Here is a 19,416-nt window from a genome sequence, read left to right as displayed (position 1 = left end):
CCGAAGAGCTGCAAATAGTCCCACACATGCAATGCCATGTGGCCATTAGTACGATGGGGTGCATGGGGATGTAAAACCCGCAAGTCTCGTATCCACGCCACAATGTATCTGCGATATGCTTCTGCTCGAGCAGCTGTCATGAATCGCAGACATGCAATATGTACCGCAGAGACAAGGGACATGGTGTGATCGAGGATGGCGTGACGATTAACTGCAACTTCTGAGGTACGATGTTGAGATCCTTCGCCCCATAAACTAACTAGCGCTATGGGTAAGTATACCGTCGTCAATGTGTGCCATTCATCTGCCTTCAGGGTTCCAGCTTTTGCTTCTCTGAAGTTGTATGGGACTGATCTTATCGAAGACGGCACATCTGTTGTTCGAATGACATCAACAATGCGTTGCATGACTTCAGGGGTAGTGATGCGCAATTTTGATGATTCGGTGGTGAACGGCTTTGTTCGACACTACAAAGCCAATTAAAGCAGCAGGTTGAGAAGGTGTATGAGAACCCTAAGAATATTACATACCCAACCAATAAGCGACCTAACCCAGTGAGCCTTGTACACCTTTTTTCCAGGGTGTGTGACATCTGGCCCAATGCCCAATTCTACCGACACAAACTGAAGACATATGACCTTCTTCAAAGAAAGCCTCTTCTCCAACTCAGTCATGTGAGTCTCGACTAGCTGAGTGTCATTGCCCTTGAGGTCAGGAATCGCTGCGGTAAGGAGGTTGTGAATGGACTTGACAGTCTTGACATCTTTCTCGCAGAAGCCTTCAGGCTTCTTGACATCAATGTCGGAGAAAGGATGATTAAAGGCAGGGAGAGGATCAGTCTTTCGATGTGCCAAATCAGCAGTAAGACCCAAAAATTTGCGGAAATGATCGTGGGCAAGAACCTCCAATAGACAATGCATGGTATCAACAACGAGTTGACGAGAGGGATCCCAGTACGATAGTCTCCAAAGTGTTGACCATCGCACCCCATGTGATGCGAATAACTTGTTGCATTCGGTAGAAGAGCCTGCATTCTTCCACAGTTCCGCAAGGTGGCACATTTCGTCCTTATCCTGAAGAGCCCAATCTGCAGAATGAATATCTGTTCTACCACAAGTCGACCTGTGCAAGCAATGGCATGCAGTGCAATAAAGTGGCTGGTTGGACCAGCTAGCTGGGCAGCCTTCCTCGCCACTGGAAGGTCACACACTAGACATGCTATGGCGCTGCATGTCACCCGACCATGCGCCTGGAGAGCTGTGTGGGAGAAACGTATCCCACACTCCCAACTTTCTACCAAGTCATCAACCACGGGATCAAGGAAATAATTCAACTGATCTCCTGAGGGTTCCGAAGGTCCTGGAATGATTCCGGCCAAGTACATGTTTTCTGACTTGTACTGGATATTGAGGGGGAGGTTCAAGCACACGCAGGAGATTATTCCTGAAGAAGTTGATGCATTCCGCTGAAGATTGCCTTCGATGTTGAAGAAATCAACGTTGAGGGTGAAAGCAAATCGACCCTCGCTGCCTCTGTCAATGAATAATGACTGCGTGGAACCTTCGAAATTGCGAAAGAAGTTGACATCCCAGACATCTTTGATGATGCGCGGCAGCGGGCTCCCAATTGATGATAGTAAATCATCACAAGGCCTATCCATTATCGCTTCCAAGTTGGGACAAGACAGTAGTCCAGCGAGGTAGTTGTGGAAGTGGTGATAAACAAAAGTTTTTATTGGTTCAAGTTGTCCACTAGGGGAGCACTGCAGTAACAGTTCGTCACAAGGCACATCCTTGGGTCTCAGTCTGTTGGAACAATTGGGGGGGTAAGGCACATCACTTGAATTGATATTAACCTTCGGTTTGAAGGTGCAATTGCACGCAGGACAGACCGCGTACGTAGTGGTTTGACCGTTGAGCTTGAAGTGTGAAAGGGCGGCCTCCATTGTTCGCGGAATCTGAGAGAGTGTGTTTTTGTCGACAAGACTTGGAATGGGGGTTCTGTGCATCCATGGCGAGACTTAAGATGAGGGACAGGACACCCATCAGAAACTCCCTGTGTCTGCGACCGATGCCAAAAATGACAACGGAAACAGCCCCTAGAAAGAGGGATACCTGGGCAATCTCATCGGAGTAGTCAATGGGCAAATCGTAATGATGTGCTTGCCATTATGTTAGTAGGAAGGACAGAATGTAGGAATAAACAAAACTCACAAGAATCAAATTCGATTGGCTCGGACGACACGGGAAGTCCATCTTCCTTGCTGAAAAGGAGTTTCTGCATGTCGTCACACGACATCTCAAGCCGAGTCCTGTGAGAGACGATGGTGGAGACCTTGTACTTCACTTTCACAAGGGTCTTGATTATCGCAGCCAGCTCATCACGGATGGACCACAACACATCATGAGACGTTGCACGGGAAAGTTGACTGCAAGCCCTTTCCATCCATGACTCCACTACGTTTAAAGTTACTTCAGCCCTTGACAAACGCTGCACCTCAGCAGCCTGGAGGGCGCGGGTGATATGTCTTTGAAACGAACGGTTAGCACACACAAAATGTGAGATGTGTATCAGACTCACTGTGCACCATTGTCAGCGAGTCCAGCAGGATCCAGATAGGCCTTTCCCTTGTCTCGTTGGACTTCTGAATGCGAAACCCACAATTTGTGGTGACTGTCTGAATTAGCTTCGTTGTCGGTCAGGGTGATAGCGAAGAGTTCAGCGGCGAGATCGTCCACCGGCGTCGATATGTCAGACTGATGCATTGGGCGCTCGCGTTGGAAATATTGAGGGGATGGTGCCTCGTGATTTGGGCTAGGCTGAAGAAAGGCTTGATGAGCGAGATGAAGTATAGAGTTTTCACGTTCAGACGAGGTTGCAATGTTGACAGCATGCACCAAATGCACATGTTTTATGGCTATGGGCAAGTCTTTGCCACCAGAATTTCTAGGCACACCATCCACTCCAACATCACAACACTGTGCACATTTGCAGAGAAAAGTTCAGCTAGGCATCTAGATAAACTTTAGATGATGATGATAATGAAGAAGTCTGAAACTATCGCTGATCTTACCTCTTGATAAGATGGGAATGCAGCACATTAACAGAGCCTTATGTACCAGTGTAGAGACTCGCGTTTCTGCAGGCACATATAGGCACATTTCGCACCTTTTCACAACTCATGACAATTGGCCTTCAATGCATGACTTGCACCATCCGCTATATTCGACTCCTATCATGTCTCTAGTCATTTTATACACAATGCGCAGCTTTCCCACGAAATGCGCCATAGGCGCGGTACATTCCTGCACAATGCGCAGTATTCCCGCACGCGCGCCTTGCGCGCTTTCTCGTGCTTAAGTGCCCTGCATCGCCTATCATCCAGGAACGTCCCTCTATGTCCACCCACCTCATTGGTACGTCATATCCCTTGCCTTGTGGTTTGTAACATGCATTGCAGCGCTATTACATGTCATTACGTATTCATAGCGCTTATTGCTCCTATCCCTTCCGCTTCCGATGCGATTTCCATAGTATAAAGTTTGCTGACTTACAACTTCATCATTATTACTCCCCTTTGCTGTACTTCCCTCGCTATTGGGTTTTACTTTAAAGTAGTAGTCACCACTTGGGTGCACTTTGTGTTTCCAATGGTTATTGTTATCCGGCTATACTAGACTATTATCCGCGCTTGTTATAACACTCGCTCTGCATTTGCACTCGCTTTGCACATCTGTTTCCTCATCCAGTATTTTCTGCACAATGCGCGCCTTAGCGCTCACCTTCTCATGCTCGCGCTTACCTTAGTGCGCTCTCTCGCGCTTCGCACTCACTTCGCTTTTCTTCTCACGCTTTCGCGCATCCATCGCACTACAAGGGTCTTTCATTCATCTGGTTCTGTGTTCAGTAGCAGTCCCCTTTAGGGTCGAACATTCTTGCATTCTGCGAGTATAGCAGCTAGGCAGAGCCAAGACTCACTTATACTGGTTGAGCATTTTTAGATATTTCATATCAGCCCAGCCAGGTTGAGATTGCCTCACCGGAAAGAGTCAAGATTACAGAATTAAAAGGCACCGGCGTACTTGCTTACCAGAGTACAATATTCGCCCTGGAGACTGTTGAAGGAGATGTCCATTTCGGTTGATGCCGCACAGCGCCCACTATCTGGGCGCTCACCTGCATTCAATTCAGACAATTACAACCAGAATATAACAAGTTAGCACTCATGAGAATTCAAGGTAGTCACTAGGCACTTATGAATAGTGCTCTGCACTGGACAAAGTCTGCAAATAGTTGAGTCTGGATGTTGCTGAATGGGTGTAAATTACTTGATTAAGGACATACTTACGATGGCGAAAGGGCCCGAGCGCACTACCTCGGGTTTTTTTTTCAATTTTTATGGTGCACCACTACATCAACTACATCATTTGTCATTTATTAAGGCTTGTACAACTATCCAACTACCAAATTACAATGAACTCAAACATTGCTCGAACAAGTACATAGTGAGGAAGAGAGATGATTTAATCAGAAGGCACGCCTAATGTAGTGAATGACTACATAATCAAACTCCGCTGCAATTTCAGGTTCAGCGCCCACGATCATGAATTACATAATCGATCTGCATTTTCGAGTACAAGGCCCAGCATACAATTTACCTCACTCATAGCGAGGAAAAAAGGGAGAGGAACAAGATGGTTGTTTATAAAACTAGTATGTTGGTGAATGAGTAAGTGAGTAAGTAAGCAAGGCAGTCAAGGCAGTTGATCAGATGGGGATCACATTTCATTCATGCATCGACACTAGAGAACATGAATAAAAGTATCATATATGCTATTCATGTATGCTAAGTGGAGATGCGGCATCAAAAGGGTAGTCCGGCACATGCAAATGTCAAAGATTAAAATCAGAGTTCAGAGACGTGAGGTCGTCCAGGCTAGTCACCAAGAGTGTCTCATCGACATTGGGTGTTCCGCTGTCATCTTTTGACACAACATCATCTAACCTGCGTCTCTTGCCAGTTGGGGTGACTTCTACCCGCGAAGATGGTATTGACTTTGTGACCATGCGACCTCCTGGCTTGTAAGGAAGTGCTTCTTGTTCACAGCAGGATCATTAGGCCAGCCAGGTACTTGAAGGTGCTTGTCGTAAATGTCTATAACAGAGTCGTGTAAATGTATGACCTTCATACCCATCTCCTGCTTGTAGGCAAGAGACTCCGTTATATACTTCTGTGCGGCCAAGTACAGTGGCCCTTCCATTGTGTGTGTCTGCAACACGGCCCGGAGGTTTGCAAGTGCAGCCTTCTCTTCCTCTGGGATCTTAGTGTACTGATGCGAGAAGAACACGCAGAGTTCAATGACCAGATTGTCGAGCGATTTGCAACCAACAAACACATCATGCGGGAGGTTGGTTCTCGTCAGAAGCCAGCCCTCTTTCGAGGATCCTCCATCAAAGACCTGCATCAAGAGCAGTATCCAATTGGTGGTATTCATGTAAGTGTTGGAGTACTTTAAGGCCATCCATAGAAGAACATAAAGACTAGATTCAAGGTCGTCCTTGACACAATGAATGGCATGTGAATGTGAGACTGAGGTAGGCAGACATGAATTGCCAGGTTCCCTTGGTGATAGAAAAATTATTGCAATTATAAAGCTTAGGAATACAATGAACATACCGTGCAGTTCTTTTGTCGAGGACCTTAAATGGTAATTAGCTTTGCCAGGTCCCAATCGATGAGGATGCCAATGCCCTTGTGGATGACAATGTTTCCGACACTGAGGTCCTGATGCAACACCTTTGCAAGTTCATACACGTCCTTGTGAGCTGTGTATATATAAACAAGATGAAGATGTGTTACTCTGAGGTTCCAGAATACGCACCAATCAGCGTGTCACAAATGGACTGGGTAAGTTGACGAGAGCTCTCAAATTTGCTCAACTTTTGACCCACAATATTGAGAGCCAGGCGATGAAGAATGTGTGGAGTGGTAGCCGTGTTGGGATGCGCCCATGCAGTGCTTGAAAACTTAACAGTTTGAGTGAGTTGCTGAGGGATAGAGGGGGGTACATCATGACATGCAATACATCTTGCGATATTGCGAACTTTATGTGACTGTAATAATTTGTATGTCTCGCCTTCCAGGAGCACGTCCGGTAACGATACCCGCCAAGAGTCCTTGAACATTATGACCTTCTTATTGAGAAGATCAAATGCAGGGCAGGTGCGCATCCCACAGCTGACGGGAGGAATACCATATGCAACAGGTTGGGGAATGATCAGTGTCAGCATACCAGGGCCATCAACAATGGGGATGGCAACTTTGAACATGTGTTTGGTATCTGGAAGGTTTAACCACGACCTTGCGAGGGCAGCCTCCTCGGCATCAGCGGGAGATATGGAAGTGTCGATGCCACGTAGTTCAGGTGATGCTCGTGCATAGCAGTGGAAGAAGTCAGCTAAATGCGGCTCAGTGTTGTAATTGATAAGACTAGTAACGATAGCACCCTCCCTATCCCATCAGATGATGCGAGTGCGATCATGCATGATCAGGACAGAGAATGCATGGGTGCGGTATTGGGTGCCAAGCTGAGCATAGCTCATGATTTGTCCCAATGTGTCCATGCTGTTATCGGTGGGAGATATGACGCTATCGCCAACTTCACGGAATGGGTCGTGGCTATAACCCCACTTGAATTCGATAATTATTTCTGCCGTGGAGATGTCAGTGCCGTGCGATGTTGCATCAGCATATACACAGACATCTGGCTTGACGCTGAACGTGAATGATGAACAATTGACCGTGTCAGCATGGTTGTGAGAGTCAACAAACAATAATTGAGGGCTGAAAGATTTCATAGTGTTGATCTGTATTGGACTATCAACAATCTCAATATCACAGATGCGGGCACTCATGAATGGTCCATAAGCACACAGCTCATCAGCAGTGGAGACCATGCTGTTGAATACGCCAGCAGTGAAGGCTGAAGCAAAGCTCGGAGTGTCATGGGGTATCTGTGAAATCGGTAGGAACTCCTCAAGAAATTCCTTGACTGGCATTGGACCAATGACATGATTTTTCATCTCATACCCCATGGCGTTGAGGGTATCAACCTGGCATTGTGCATGTGTTGTGAATGGCAACATCATGGAACTACCCAATTTAATGGGAGTGTCAACGATAGAGGGAGATAGGTTGGAAGCCACAGGAGGGGGTGGAGGCCCCATCGGTTGTGCAACAGGGGTGTCAGTCCCGTCAGCAGTCACCTCTATGATGTCAGGCTGCAAGGAGCATGGTATTTGTAGGTATAATATTATAAACTATGTACAGTGATATCAGTATGAAGTATGAGGTAACAGATAACGGTAAAAAGCAGAGTGTATGTCCCATATGCCTGATGCAGAGGAAGAAAAGAGAGAAAGCTAGTCATCATTCAGAGCTTATATAGTGAATGACTCGTTTGGGTCGGATGTTCCTGAAATTGCACTGAGTCCGATAGGCAAATGCCGGTGAGCCCGACTCTAAAATTAGCCAATTATATAAGTCTGCTTACTATGAGGTGGGCAGGCCCATGCGCGCTGAGCGCATACAACAAACTTACTATCACTTTGTTTACACATACAGCTGTTCCATGTAGTTATAAATAAGAATGAAACTTTCGACACAAAGTGCAGTATGGAATTTGGCACTCAGTGCCTGCTTATCAATTCTGTGGTTTGACATTTGGTTCGGTAAGATATAAGTACATATAGATATCAGTGAGTATTGTACACCGCATAACCTTTGGGGGGAACAAGTAATGAATTACAAGGAGCACTCAGAACTATGCAATTTCATGGATAGTTCGACATCACCAGCAGCAATTCTGCACACAATATTAACAAGTTCTTCAGCAGTGACGCTGGAGTAACCTCGCATGCTAACATGTTTAACTTCAGGAAAGGCTTCGATCCACACCGCAGATAAAGACTATCATCACGATCAGTATTGAACTAATGCTTGAAAAAACACATACCAATGCATCTCCTGCAGATGTGGAGGATGATCCTACAGCATCTGAGGAGTCAATCGCCAAGTGTCTGACACAGACTGCTGAATGAGTGCCTGGCCAAATCATTGCTGAGCAGGAATGACTCTGTGGAGGTAGGGAAATGAGGAGATATTCGACACTGCCACAATGGCTGACACATTGTAAGATAGTGGTAATGTAGTCAGGTGATGCATCATGAGCTTGCAATGAAAGTGCAAGGCAGGCGAGGGCAGGTGGTTTATCGAGACTCAGAAGAACTGGGAATACATGGGACAAAGGTCCATCTAGCGTAGACATAGATAACGTTAAATGAGTGGTGATTCGATTGGTCCTCCAGAAACTACCAGGCTGCAGAACAACACTGAGGTTATTAATAGCAGGGTGGCGGGCCAGAAAACAAATGAGCATGGATGGCGTGCAATCAGCGTCAACTCGGAGTTTGATGAGGGTTGGGATGGCCAAGTACTGCAGGAGTTTGTCCCAGTGTGCAGAGCTGAGTTTGATGTAACTAAGCCAAAGCTTCTCCAAATGGGAAAAACAGATAGTCTGAATCGTGAAAGGAAGGAGCTTTGGGGAAAATAATACTCCTGAGGACGCCTCAAAGGATTTGAGGTGATTTGCACCAATGCACCCCTGAATTCGGGTGAGTGTAGTGACGGCCGATGAGCCAACGAAATGGCAAAATCCCATACACGTCAGTTCTTTGCAGCCGGAGGCACAGATGTTCTCAAGGAATATAATGATCTGAGAGATAATTGGTGAAGCAAGAATATTGAAATTCCAGAAAAGCGTGATGTATCATATCAATTTGTGAGGGACAGATTGAAGGAAGTGTGAAAATGCAGATAGTCATTGGGCTCGCAGATCAGAATCTAACTAACACAACATCATACGTGGTGGACGGAAGGTATCCATCTGTATCCAAGTTGACAAAACATCAAAGTTGGGTGAATTTACATGGATGTGAAATAGGTCCTTTGGAGAAGTTGGAAAGTTCTGGTTGGCAAAGAAGAGCGGACCAGCAATTTCCCTCAACAGAGAACAAACTTGCGCAACATAGCACATATCTTGCACCCCCAGAAGAGCAACGATAAGAATGAGGATTTCTGTGGGCAGAGACCAAATGAATGCCGCAGTGTTACAAGACTCGTAAGATTTTACGCACTTGATTGAAAAGGGACCCAGTTGAGTATCTGCTTTACGCTTCAAGAAGATGTCAGACTATAGTCTGAGATCAGCAGAGCACAATATATGTGGAAGGTATTTCCATACCACCTCCCTGTACAAGTGCTTGACTCCGGGGCTTGTAAAGTCAGTGTCAAGACAATTTATAGTTCTGGGTTGCAACTTTGTAGCAACAACTTGGTGTATGTCACCTGTGGAATAGAATTCCAGGATATGTTGCTTTTGAGGGGATACCAAGTCATCAAAATCAATGTTGCGCTTCAGGGATTGTGCCTTGCTTTCTTGGGTGGCAATATCCTGCTGACCAGTGCTGATGTTCTGCAGAACAGTAGTTAGCGGGAGCCTGTATGCCCATGAAGAGGCTCACCATGCCAGAAGTGGCAATCATTGATATGGAGTCCGAGACTGCATCTAAGAATGTTTCATAAGCCACGACAAACAGAGGAATTAATGTACAGAGCGGACATCACGAAAAACAGATTGTCGACCAGAGATGTGACTTATCGGGTTTCCCATTGCAAAATGTTGAAAGGAGGAATTGAAGGCGACTTTAACGATCTATGTTTTCTTTATATCGCTCAAAGTCTGAGGAGGCTTATTGTTTGGCCCAGAAGGGGAGAACATATTTTTCGATCCATAGGTATTGCAGAGGGATAAAACAGAAAGATTTCATCAGCGGCAGAGGGGATACACCAGAGATTTAATCACCTGCAGGGGATTAACCAGAAAGATTCTGACCATGATCACATCACGATCATTACTTTGTAATTTAAAATTTTTAAGTATGACTACTTACAGAAGCGAGTAGGAAAAACAATCGAAACATGCACGAATGAGACGTGCCCAGACTGTCAGGGTCTGATTTAAAAGTTACACAAAGCTGGATCGCACAACTCACTCATGCCGTCCACATCAACATCACCTCGCAGTAAAAACCACTGTAGCCTGTCACAAACATTACAATCCCTACATTCGACCCTCGCGAGATATCAGCACATCAAGCAAAACAGACATAGTGCCAGTCGCAGCACCTCTAACAAGGGGGCATGTTATGTATTTCGACGAGCACAAGGCTCACCTAGAACAAGATGTAGTAAGTGTAGAAGCTCATCATCGAGCACTCACTTAATGAACCCTCCAGCTATGGATGGGATCCGCCATGATGATCGACGAACCCGATTCACCCGGAAATACATCTGGAAGTGCACAAGGCATAGATGTTTCCATTACCAGCCTTGATATAGTAGAAGCCAATAATGTTAGTAACATGGTTATGCAGGCTCATGGACTGACAGTACCTTTGAAGGTTGGCAATCCCTTGGCTAATGTTGCCAATGAGATTAACAGCAGTCAAGCTGTGGGACATGCGTCTCCGAAGAAAAGCAAACTTATTCGCAACCTACAGAAGGTGATCAACAAGTGTATCGAACATCATTGTAAAGTGGGCCATCCAACTACTGACCTTTTGCGCGAGTGCATCAATGCAGCATTGGAGGGCACATTGGATGGCGTAGAGATGGGTGAAATTATGTCCGGGCATGGCTCCAAAGGTGGAGAGAATTGCAAAACACATGACAACAAACAAGATGTAAGGCAATGAATTGGCGTCACAGTAATCTTGATTGATTGTGTTCGTTAGAAGATCCATACCAACGACGATGGTCTCATATACAGCACAACACGTATGATATACGGATTGTTTTCCCTCGGAACAGTTCTAAAGGTGAAATCAGCACCATTGGAATTAAGTTATAGGCCAGGTGCATTGACAAACCTTAAGGTAGTGTAATGTCCGATGAATGCGCCCTAGGCTCCCCTACTGGAATGCCAGGAGGATATCATAGTGAGACATTGACAACTTAACCAAAATTCCCCATACATGTTTATCCGGCAGTAGTGCTGTGATTCCCTGTGATACGCACATGAATAACCATATCGACAATATCATATTGCTACTTACAATTCTGATGCACTTCATGTAGTCCAGTATTTTCATTATAACATCACTACTATATATGTGCAAAGTCCAAGTACAAAGTCTACGCAAAGTCAATAGTACATGTCGAGGTAGTAGTAGCGGAAAGTCCAAGTACAAAGTCTACGCAAAGTCTATAGTACATGTTGAGGTAGTAGTAGCGGAAAGAAAACCATGAAGGTGTGAAATCAGTATTTATAGTGAACAACTAATTTGGAAGGGGTGTGATCATAGGAATTGCAGGTGGTGGACAGATTGTGTGGGAGAGACCGTAGCACTGTTTTTGTTCTGAGTTTAATTGTCGAGTCCAGCCAGCCTCATACATATTTACCATTGACCACTATATGAAAAGTATCAAGGCCATAGCATAGCAAATATATCATAGTACAAGGTGCAATAGCTGATAGCATGTAGTACAAGTCAGATTGAATACTATAAAAAATGATTTCACCTGCATGCAACCATAATTTCAATCCTCTGGAACTTTATATTAGATACCTTGAATGACAGTCGTTGGTTGCTCAACCACAATGGATTGTAGAATGCTCTAGGTAGATCTGCGACTGCTGGCCAAACCGACTCCCACTTGGCATTGTGAAGACGCTTTGCAGGCTTGCTTCCCCTTGGAGTGAAGACGGCTGCGCCCGCCAAGCGCTGCTCGTCAATTATTTGCATTTCATGGCTGAAATTAGCTCTCCACGTCATGGTCTTCAACTGAAAAACCAAAATCTCACAATCTTCAGTGTCACTCTCATCAGAGCTCATATCATCTTTATCCAATGTCTCCACGATGGAGTTCAAATACACCCATATGGGTAGATCCTCCTTTCCGGTCGCTTTCCTGTCACTGAGTAGGGCTGACGTGACCTTTTGACGAGTTTCGAACTTCTAAGGAGCAACTCAACATTCTGCAAGGGACAAGAAACACAAATAAACATGACTTACTGTTGTCCTATGGGACAGGACTATAGCCATCCGCAATTGCTCATTTGTATGGTCTACCAGACGATCTCCCACTTGTTGCATGGTCTCGTGAGTGCCATCACTTAAGACTTGAGGACGGGCTTTTCTCCAGTACCTGCGGCATTGATCAAATTTCTGTGCAATATCACGTCTGATCGACTGCTGGGACCGCCCAGTCCAGTGGTTCCTCTCCTGCATGGTCATATACAGGGAATAGAGGAGATCGATAACTTCCTGATTCCAATCCGACTTATGCGTAGTCATCATATCCCACTGCAGTGCAAGTGGGTCAGGACCAGGACCCATGCCACCTATGAACAATGAGATGGCTTCGCGCGATGCTCCCTCGTAAAGCATATATTCATCATCTTTCGTGAGATGGAATGCCTCTTTGAATAAGTCCCGAACATTCGCCTAATATGTCATCAGCAACGCCATTTGAAAAGGCGGGTCACGCATCTTGTTCTCTCGATGCTGAGCATCGGTAAAACATTCACCAGTGGGTTCAGGTATTTTTACGCCTCGAGTGATGTTCACGAGGGGACGTTGTCCGTTGAACCTGGAGTACCTTTGCGAGCACCTCAGCGAGCATTCCGACTGTGACATTTTCAATCAGAACATTGGCCACTAACGAATTCAAGGGACAACCAGCATCGCCACTGCTGGAAGTCTGAGGCTCTTCGTCTGCAAGAGATTCCGAGCATATATCAGGAATCTGGGAAATGATGAGTGTGATAATAGATACAGAGGTGCGTTAGAGACATTGACTTACTGGTGAAAACCCGAGGATGTTAGTGCATGTAGCAACAGGTTTTTGCCTATAAGATGACGCCATAAAGGAGGTGATGCTGGTGTAGCAGTGTTTGCCTGTCGAATTTGATTCTACACAATTGTCAGAGCTCTTCAGACCAACACTTCTGAGATGCACATTCAATGAAGCGATTTTACAACCATACTCAGCGGTCAGGCGAGCTACTTCCCTTTCATTTTCGGTCAACTGCTTTTCTCTTGCTACGAGGATCTCGTGTTGACATGAAGCATCTTTCTCTGCCAATAAACTATCTCTTTCCACGCGTGTGGCATGTTGTGCCTCTTCAAAGTTAAGTGCCAACTGGTTCTGTCAACGAAAGTCACAACAGTCCAACCTGCAATATAAATAATGTCCTACTTGGATCGCCGTAACTTCATTGCAGTGCTGCTGTTCCAATGAGGTGAGGGCCTGGACTTTCTCGTGCTCAAGGTACACATTCTTGTCACGATACTGACCAATGACAGATTGCATCTCCAATTCGCGCGAATGAGCCTCCATCTAGATGGCGAGTGAGAATGGATATGTATGATGCAAAATGATGCCTTGCCTGCATGTGGCGCTTTTGGACCAAAAGCTCGTGGTGGCTATAACGTAGTGCATGCATGTCATCGCGCAGCCCGGATGACTGATCGATTTCCTTGAGAAGAACTTTAGTATGCTAAATATACGTTAGTTGAGTACGAAAAGAGGTATCGGAAGGCTGACGCGCTGATCCTCCTCCTCTCTCATCCTACGGCCAGCCCCCCAAGGGTTATATAGTGTCATCATGAAGTCCTCACTGAGTGAGGTAGGCTCGAGCGGGTAAGTGGAGCTTGGCGCAGAGGTAGCAGTAGGCTGAGGGGTAGGTGGATATGTATGCATGGGGTGAAGCTCCTGGAGCGGGTAGGACTCGACAACTGAATCGGTTGGAACTTCATCAGGATGTGGGGGGACAAAGCCATTAAGCAGGACATCTTGCAAGACTCGTTCAGCATTTGTTTGTGCAATTTATCTGAAAAGAACACTCACCTCAATGAGGGATCATCCAACCAAATAGAGATGGGTACCAAATGCACCCTATTACCCAGTATCACGGAGGTTGTACTGTGAATAAGATCACTACCTTGTTTACAATGAAGTTCAAACTCATTCAATTGATTAAGTCAAACTATTTCAAATATCCGTTCCATCAGACTATTCCTAATTGTAATGCTCAGTCTACTTATGACTATTTTTTTTGCTTGTTTTTGTCGTTCCTTAGTGGAGATGTTTTGCAGTTGCATCTGAATGAGATCTTCCACTGGCCAACACCCCATATAGTCATGTAATTCCGGAAAGTGAGCGACAGCCTCAATAAGAAGTTAGCCTAAACAAGGGTAGAAACTGCAGACTTACCTCTCTTTCAACGGAACTCAATGCTGCAGGTGTCTGGTTTGTCCTGCTCTTGCTAGTGTCGCAATGATTATTGATCGATCGGTGGACATACTCCTAACATCGGTATTAATATATGATTGGATCATAGCAAAAGGATCTCACCCTTAACTTCTTGAAGTGATTAGTATCCCAGTTGAGTGCCCTTTCCAAGTTGTATCCTCCACGCCCCGGGCGCCCCATTTCACCCTCTGGTTTGGGAATTTTGGATTCATTGGAATCTGTTGATAAGATGGAAGAGTACATTGAAATCTGTTCTGGCTCGCCTTTTTGGGGAATCTGGTCTGTCAAAAAGGAGACCGACTTGGTGACTTTGGGAGTAGGAGCGTGAGAGGAGGTGAGTGGGGTTGTAAAGTTACGCAATGGAGTATGAATGTGTCTGTGGGGCTTATGGGTAGAGAATGCCATCTCTTCTTGTGAAGAGATCAAGACAAACGATGCTCTTGGATAGAGCATCTCTGTGTGATATGTCAACAGCAGAAGTGGCTGTGGAGGACCATCTTCCTGATAGAACGCAGGGACAGGCACAGATGTATGAGGCATGTTGAACTGATAAAACTTACATGAGCCAGTGATGCTTTATCACCAATGGTTTGTAAGGACCTTGATCTGGAAACAGCACCTGCTAGGGAACAAAGTTACCACTAGTAGTGCTGTTGGGTGACTTCGCGGCAGCACTGGTTACCAGGAATATGCCGTCACATATTATCTATTGTTGTCACCGAGTGCATTGTGATTATATATGCCTTGACATCCGACTATTGTATTGTACTCATGATCACTATTAAAGATGTACAAGATATTAGAGATCGACTTACATCGTGACCAGCAATGTTTTTCCTACCCACCAAGGATTGCAAGGAATATCGCCTTGAAGGGTGCCTCGTCGGACACAAGAATGTGATCAATTGCTTGACTGTCTCGAGCAATGGCAGTCTGTTGGCAAGCAGTGGTAAGTTGTATATATGACAGTTCCATGGAAAGACTTACTAGGGAGTAGGCTCGGACGGCATGAGAATTTGGGATCTCAAACAGCGACTTCAGCTCCCATCTCCGCGTCAAAACATAGGGCTTCAAAATCCAGCCAATCCTGTGATGTGCGCATGCTGGATCACCTGCCTAGATGCGACACGCGAGACATTGTGCTATGGCACAGGACTAGGATTCATTGGAATTTGGCAACAGCAGGGTGAAGGCATGGAGGACTTTGACGCTAAAGTGTCAAGAAGAATAGCACAGGTAAAGAGATCATGTGCATTACCTATGATCATGCTGGGGATGACTCTCATATTGCTACTGGGACACAGGACAAACATATTCAAGTTTGGTCATTTAATTTCAAAGGACCACTACTTCCAATCTTCAGCATTGAACTCTCTACTATGATTCTGCGCACAATAAACTTCAGCCACTCTGCAAGTCAAAACTTATTAGTCTTCGGAATGTATGATGGAGAGGTGTAGGTAAATACAGCGATCCTCACAATGATTCTAACATACCTTGGTAGACATGCACTTTGGGGTACAGATGGAGTTATTATTGCTATGAACAATGCTGGACCCCTGATGTGAGTGATTTCATCAAAAAAGATTGGCATTCCTTACCATTTAACCAAAGTGGGCACGCTTCCGTGGACAACGCTCAAACACTCTTCCTCATCGACAACGTGATGAATGGATTTAGCTTGCACCACCTGGACGATGCAGTGTGCATCCGAACCTACAATACTAACCCAGTCAAAACATTCCCAAAACAAGTAGTGTTTGGCGAAAAGACTGACATGGTGGTTGGTGGCAGTGATGCAGGTGTCATATATGTTTTCGACAAGAATGAAGGAACCCTTAGGCAAGTGTTGAAACATGCTGACAAGGCGAGAGTACAGACTATTACAGTGCACTATTTTCATGGATGAGTTAGAGTAGGCGTCTGACAGACTATGAGACCCATGATGGGACTTACCACAGTATAATTGTTGGGGCAACATCTCAGAATGATGCAGAGCCGGTCATCTCCATCTGGAGTCACCAACGGAACAATCTTGAGATGCCACATCCACTAGGGAGGGCATTCAAAAACTTTGTGTGGGGAGTTGTACAGTTGGCTATCGCAATGGCTCTGCTTACATATGTTAGCCATGTCATATGTCATATAAAGTCACCATGTGCTGACCTTACTGACTTACCCTGATGTATGCAGTGTGTTACGATGAACACATCAATATCGTTCGAGTCACTGGGGAGTATCTGGCAAAACTTGGCTCGACCGCAGGACCTGACGAATGAGGATATCCGTGTCTGGGTAGAGCAGTATATTGAGCACCAAGGGGAGATGGTAAGAATCACGAATGAAACCAAGTTACGCACTGGGCGAGGCAAGGTCGTAACGTTGAACATTGAGATAAGGCATGACGAGGAGTCACAGGCTGTGATTCTTCTCGGTATTTAGTACGGAGTCACTGCGATGAGTCTATTCAATGTGCGAAATCAAGTAATGCATGCGGGCGCGAATTACCATCTTCATCATGAAGATCTGCGATGAGCGGGCAAGCACCAACTCTCACTTTTCTGAGCACGCATACAGCTATATGCCACATGCTTTCGTTGACATTGATTTTGTCATGACATCATGACATGGGCACAAATGTCCATTCAAAAGAGTCTAACTATATGAAACAGGCAGGCTAGATTGGCTATACAAAACATATGCAGTAGAGTAGACTAAGCTAATGAACTTCTAGATGTGAAAGTGCGAAAAACTCTAATGTCAGTGAATAGACGCCATTATATAGTGGATGACTACATAATCAAACTCTGCTGGAAAGTTACTGAAGTGCCCCAAAAGTTCTGTTTACATAATCGTGGCCAGCTGAGTTTCAATTGTGTCAGTCATTCTCTATATTATGGCCGTTCTTCCTAAAATTCTTTTCTTTCCGACTCCTAACTACCATATGTACCTACAAGTGTGAATAGCTAGGGTCCTCCTGGCCTGGAATACAAGTACTTGTGATTATGCAGCGGGCGATTATGTAGCAGGTTATCATCGCCCTTTCTTTATTTTCGCACACACCCACTACAGTTTCTGTAAGTCACTTATATTAACGGGTGGGTGGAATTCCACTCTGCAAACAAAAACTGCACTTTGGGTCCACAATACATCATACAAAAGAATTATGTTGCATCCACAAATTTGCAACAATGGTGAGCTAATCCACATTAAGTCATTCACTACAAATACTGATCCTTGCGCCTTCATGGTTTTCTTTCCGCTACTACTACCTTGAAACAACATAACATATTTTTGAACTTTGTGTAAACTTAACGTAGACTTTTCATATAGACATATAGACATTGAATACAAAGTGTGTCATTTTAAGTTCGCTGTATAATGCTACTGAATCCAATTATGTAGAACTACAGAACAATGTCCAAACGTGTTGCATCAAATGATGATGCACCTACGGCGAAGTGCATCAGGATTGATGAAGGTGAATAGTGATACAATATTGTCAATCCGTTATTCACGTGTATTGCAGACAGTCAGAGTCAGACAGCACCCCTGGCGGATGAGCGCACATGGAGAATTTTGGAAGAGTTCCTCACCACCGACATGACGTACCCTCAGATGGAGGAAGCCCTTCTATCATACCTCGGCAATCAATATTCTGAAGACGAATGGAAGGAATCCCGAGATGCGTTATTCTCCAGTGACAGTGATGACAAAATCGCCCTGGAAAACCTTCGTGTTGTGAAGGCAAAGCACATACCTCTGGCCTCCTGTGTACCCAAAGATCATTCTGTTACAGACAGGCGATTGTCCCAGGCGCATGTTTGACCTTCGTGTAGACCAGCCAAAGTAAGTGAAATGTACCTTGATCTATATCTACTGAACAGCACCTGCAGTCAAAAAATCCCTACCTCGATCTGTATGCAGGAGAAGATGATGGTGAGGAGGACAAGGAGGACGAGGATGAGGGGGAGGACGACAATGACAGTGACGTCATCGATGATGACGCGTGGAAGGTTACATGCTTGCCAGGATCATCATCAGCCACTAGGTTTGCCGCGGTCATCGATGACCTCGCGGATAAATTTGAGGATACACAGCACAATTCATCACAAGATCGCCAGCCTCTGCCCTCTTCAATATCTGGCTTGATCGCTTTGGCTTCAGCTCGGTCGCAGGATGGGAGGATGTATCTTCTTCATGTCTGCCGTAAGTCTTTCTAACAACATAATTTATCATTCATCACTCATCAATCACAGGAAATGCCATAGACTATGTTGCTCAACACCTTCGGAAGAAGAATTTTCGCGTCACAATGTCAGCATGGCTAGCAGGTCAGCTTTATGTAGTGGCAGACAGCCCTAAAACCATCTCCCAGTCCCTTCCTTTCTCACTCTACCTCGTGGTGAAAGAATATGTCGTTATATCGGATGAAGAACGTGAAGTGGTCGAGCAGTCTTGCAAAAAACTTCCCAACCCAGCGTGGGTGAGGTTCAAACATGACAAGTACAAGGGCGACATCACCCAAGTCTTCGATTCCGACTTACTGAACAATTTTGTCGCAGTCTTAGTTCCCCCACGGGAGTTACTTTATCCCATGCCTCAGGGATCTCGGTCATTACTCGACTGATCCCACCTTCCGAACGGGGACACAGTCTCCAACATCAATTGCGGTGAGCAAGTCGTGGGATGCAAGTACAAAGGAGAAAGTTATTATATGGGCCTCCTCCTTAAAAATGTCCACCATGACTGCCTAGAACGTGTCGTCGGCCCTCATGTTGATGAGATTCAACTCCATCTACAATCTGGGTGGGACCAATCCTTCCTCAAGAGAACTGTGATTGCATTTTCCATGCAGTTCTTGCATGCAGGCGACTGGGCCAGGGTTCTCAAAGGAGGCCTTAGTTCAGAAATCAGTCAGGTTGTCTCGACCGACCATCCTACTGGTTCTGTCACCTTGGAGTTGATCTTGAGTGGCTGCCAAGAGGAAATAGACATCCAATTAGAGGACATTGAGCGCATTTTTCGGGTCGGTGACT

The 19,416-nt window shown here is 45.4% G+C and overlaps 5 protein-coding genes across 5 annotated transcripts; 1 reads left to right on the top strand and 4 right to left on the bottom strand.

Moving 5' to 3' along the window:
- Positions 1 to 5,033: 5,033 nt before the first annotated feature.
- Positions 5,034 to 5,495, bottom strand: DFJ58DRAFT_730526 (uncharacterized protein; the record flags this gene model as incomplete). The annotated part of the gene is made up of 1 exon (XM_041385911.1): positions 5,034 to 5,495. The coding sequence occupies one exon, from the start codon at positions 5,493 to 5,495 to the stop codon at positions 5,034 to 5,036; it is 462 nt and encodes a 153-aa protein (XP_041241410.1).
- Positions 5,496 to 5,701: 206 nt separating this feature from the next.
- Positions 5,702 to 6,408, bottom strand: DFJ58DRAFT_663782 (uncharacterized protein; the record flags this gene model as incomplete). The annotated part of the gene is made up of 2 exons (XM_041382396.1): positions 5,702 to 5,826; positions 5,883 to 6,408. Coding segments are annotated over 2 exons (651 nt in total), but the record flags the coding sequence as incomplete, so codon positions are not given.
- A 3,525-nt stretch (positions 6,409 to 9,933) lies between these two features.
- DFJ58DRAFT_843474 (uncharacterized protein) lies at positions 9,934 to 11,211 on the bottom strand (the record flags this gene model as incomplete). Its single annotated transcript, XM_041392979.1, has 10 exons — positions 9,934 to 9,948; positions 10,012 to 10,073; positions 10,114 to 10,160; positions 10,341 to 10,356; positions 10,391 to 10,449; positions 10,514 to 10,614; positions 10,678 to 10,932; positions 10,990 to 11,031; positions 11,080 to 11,124; positions 11,176 to 11,211. The coding sequence occupies 10 exons, from the start codon at positions 11,209 to 11,211 to the stop codon at positions 9,934 to 9,936; spliced, it is 678 nt and encodes a 225-aa protein (XP_041241408.1).
- Positions 11,212 to 11,569: 358 nt separating this feature from the next.
- Positions 11,570 to 14,917, bottom strand: DFJ58DRAFT_843473 (uncharacterized protein; the record flags this gene model as incomplete). Its single annotated transcript, XM_041392978.1, has 11 exons — positions 11,570 to 11,590; positions 11,689 to 12,078; positions 12,136 to 12,567; positions 12,722 to 12,868; positions 12,926 to 13,270; positions 13,322 to 13,462; positions 13,533 to 13,622; positions 13,670 to 13,926; positions 14,166 to 14,292; positions 14,339 to 14,431; positions 14,480 to 14,917. The coding sequence occupies 11 exons, from the start codon at positions 14,915 to 14,917 to the stop codon at positions 11,570 to 11,572; spliced, it is 2,481 nt and encodes an 826-aa protein (XP_041241407.1).
- Positions 14,918 to 15,205: 288 nt separating this feature from the next.
- Positions 15,206 to 19,007, top strand: DFJ58DRAFT_730524 (WD40-repeat-containing domain protein; the record flags this gene model as incomplete). The annotated part of the gene is made up of 11 exons (XM_041385910.1): positions 15,206 to 15,326; positions 15,375 to 15,613; positions 15,682 to 15,833; positions 15,882 to 15,941; positions 15,992 to 16,250; positions 16,292 to 16,501; positions 16,571 to 16,705; positions 17,783 to 17,858; positions 17,907 to 18,199; positions 18,265 to 18,586; positions 18,637 to 19,007. 11 exons carry the CDS (start codon positions 15,206 to 15,208, stop codon positions 19,005 to 19,007), a joined length of 2,238 nt encoding a protein of 745 aa, XP_041241406.1.
- Positions 19,008 to 19,416: the final 409 nt, after the last annotated feature.

This window comes from Suillus subalutaceus (genome assembly GCF_016647625.1).
Source record: "Suillus subalutaceus strain FC151 chromosome Unknown DFJ58scaffold_90, whole genome shotgun sequence".
NCBI classification, from domain to species: Eukaryota; Fungi; Basidiomycota; class Agaricomycetes; order Boletales; family Suillaceae; genus Suillus; species Suillus subalutaceus.
The sequence above is the reverse complement of the archived record's forward strand: the minus strand, read 5'-3'. Positions and strand labels throughout refer to the sequence as shown.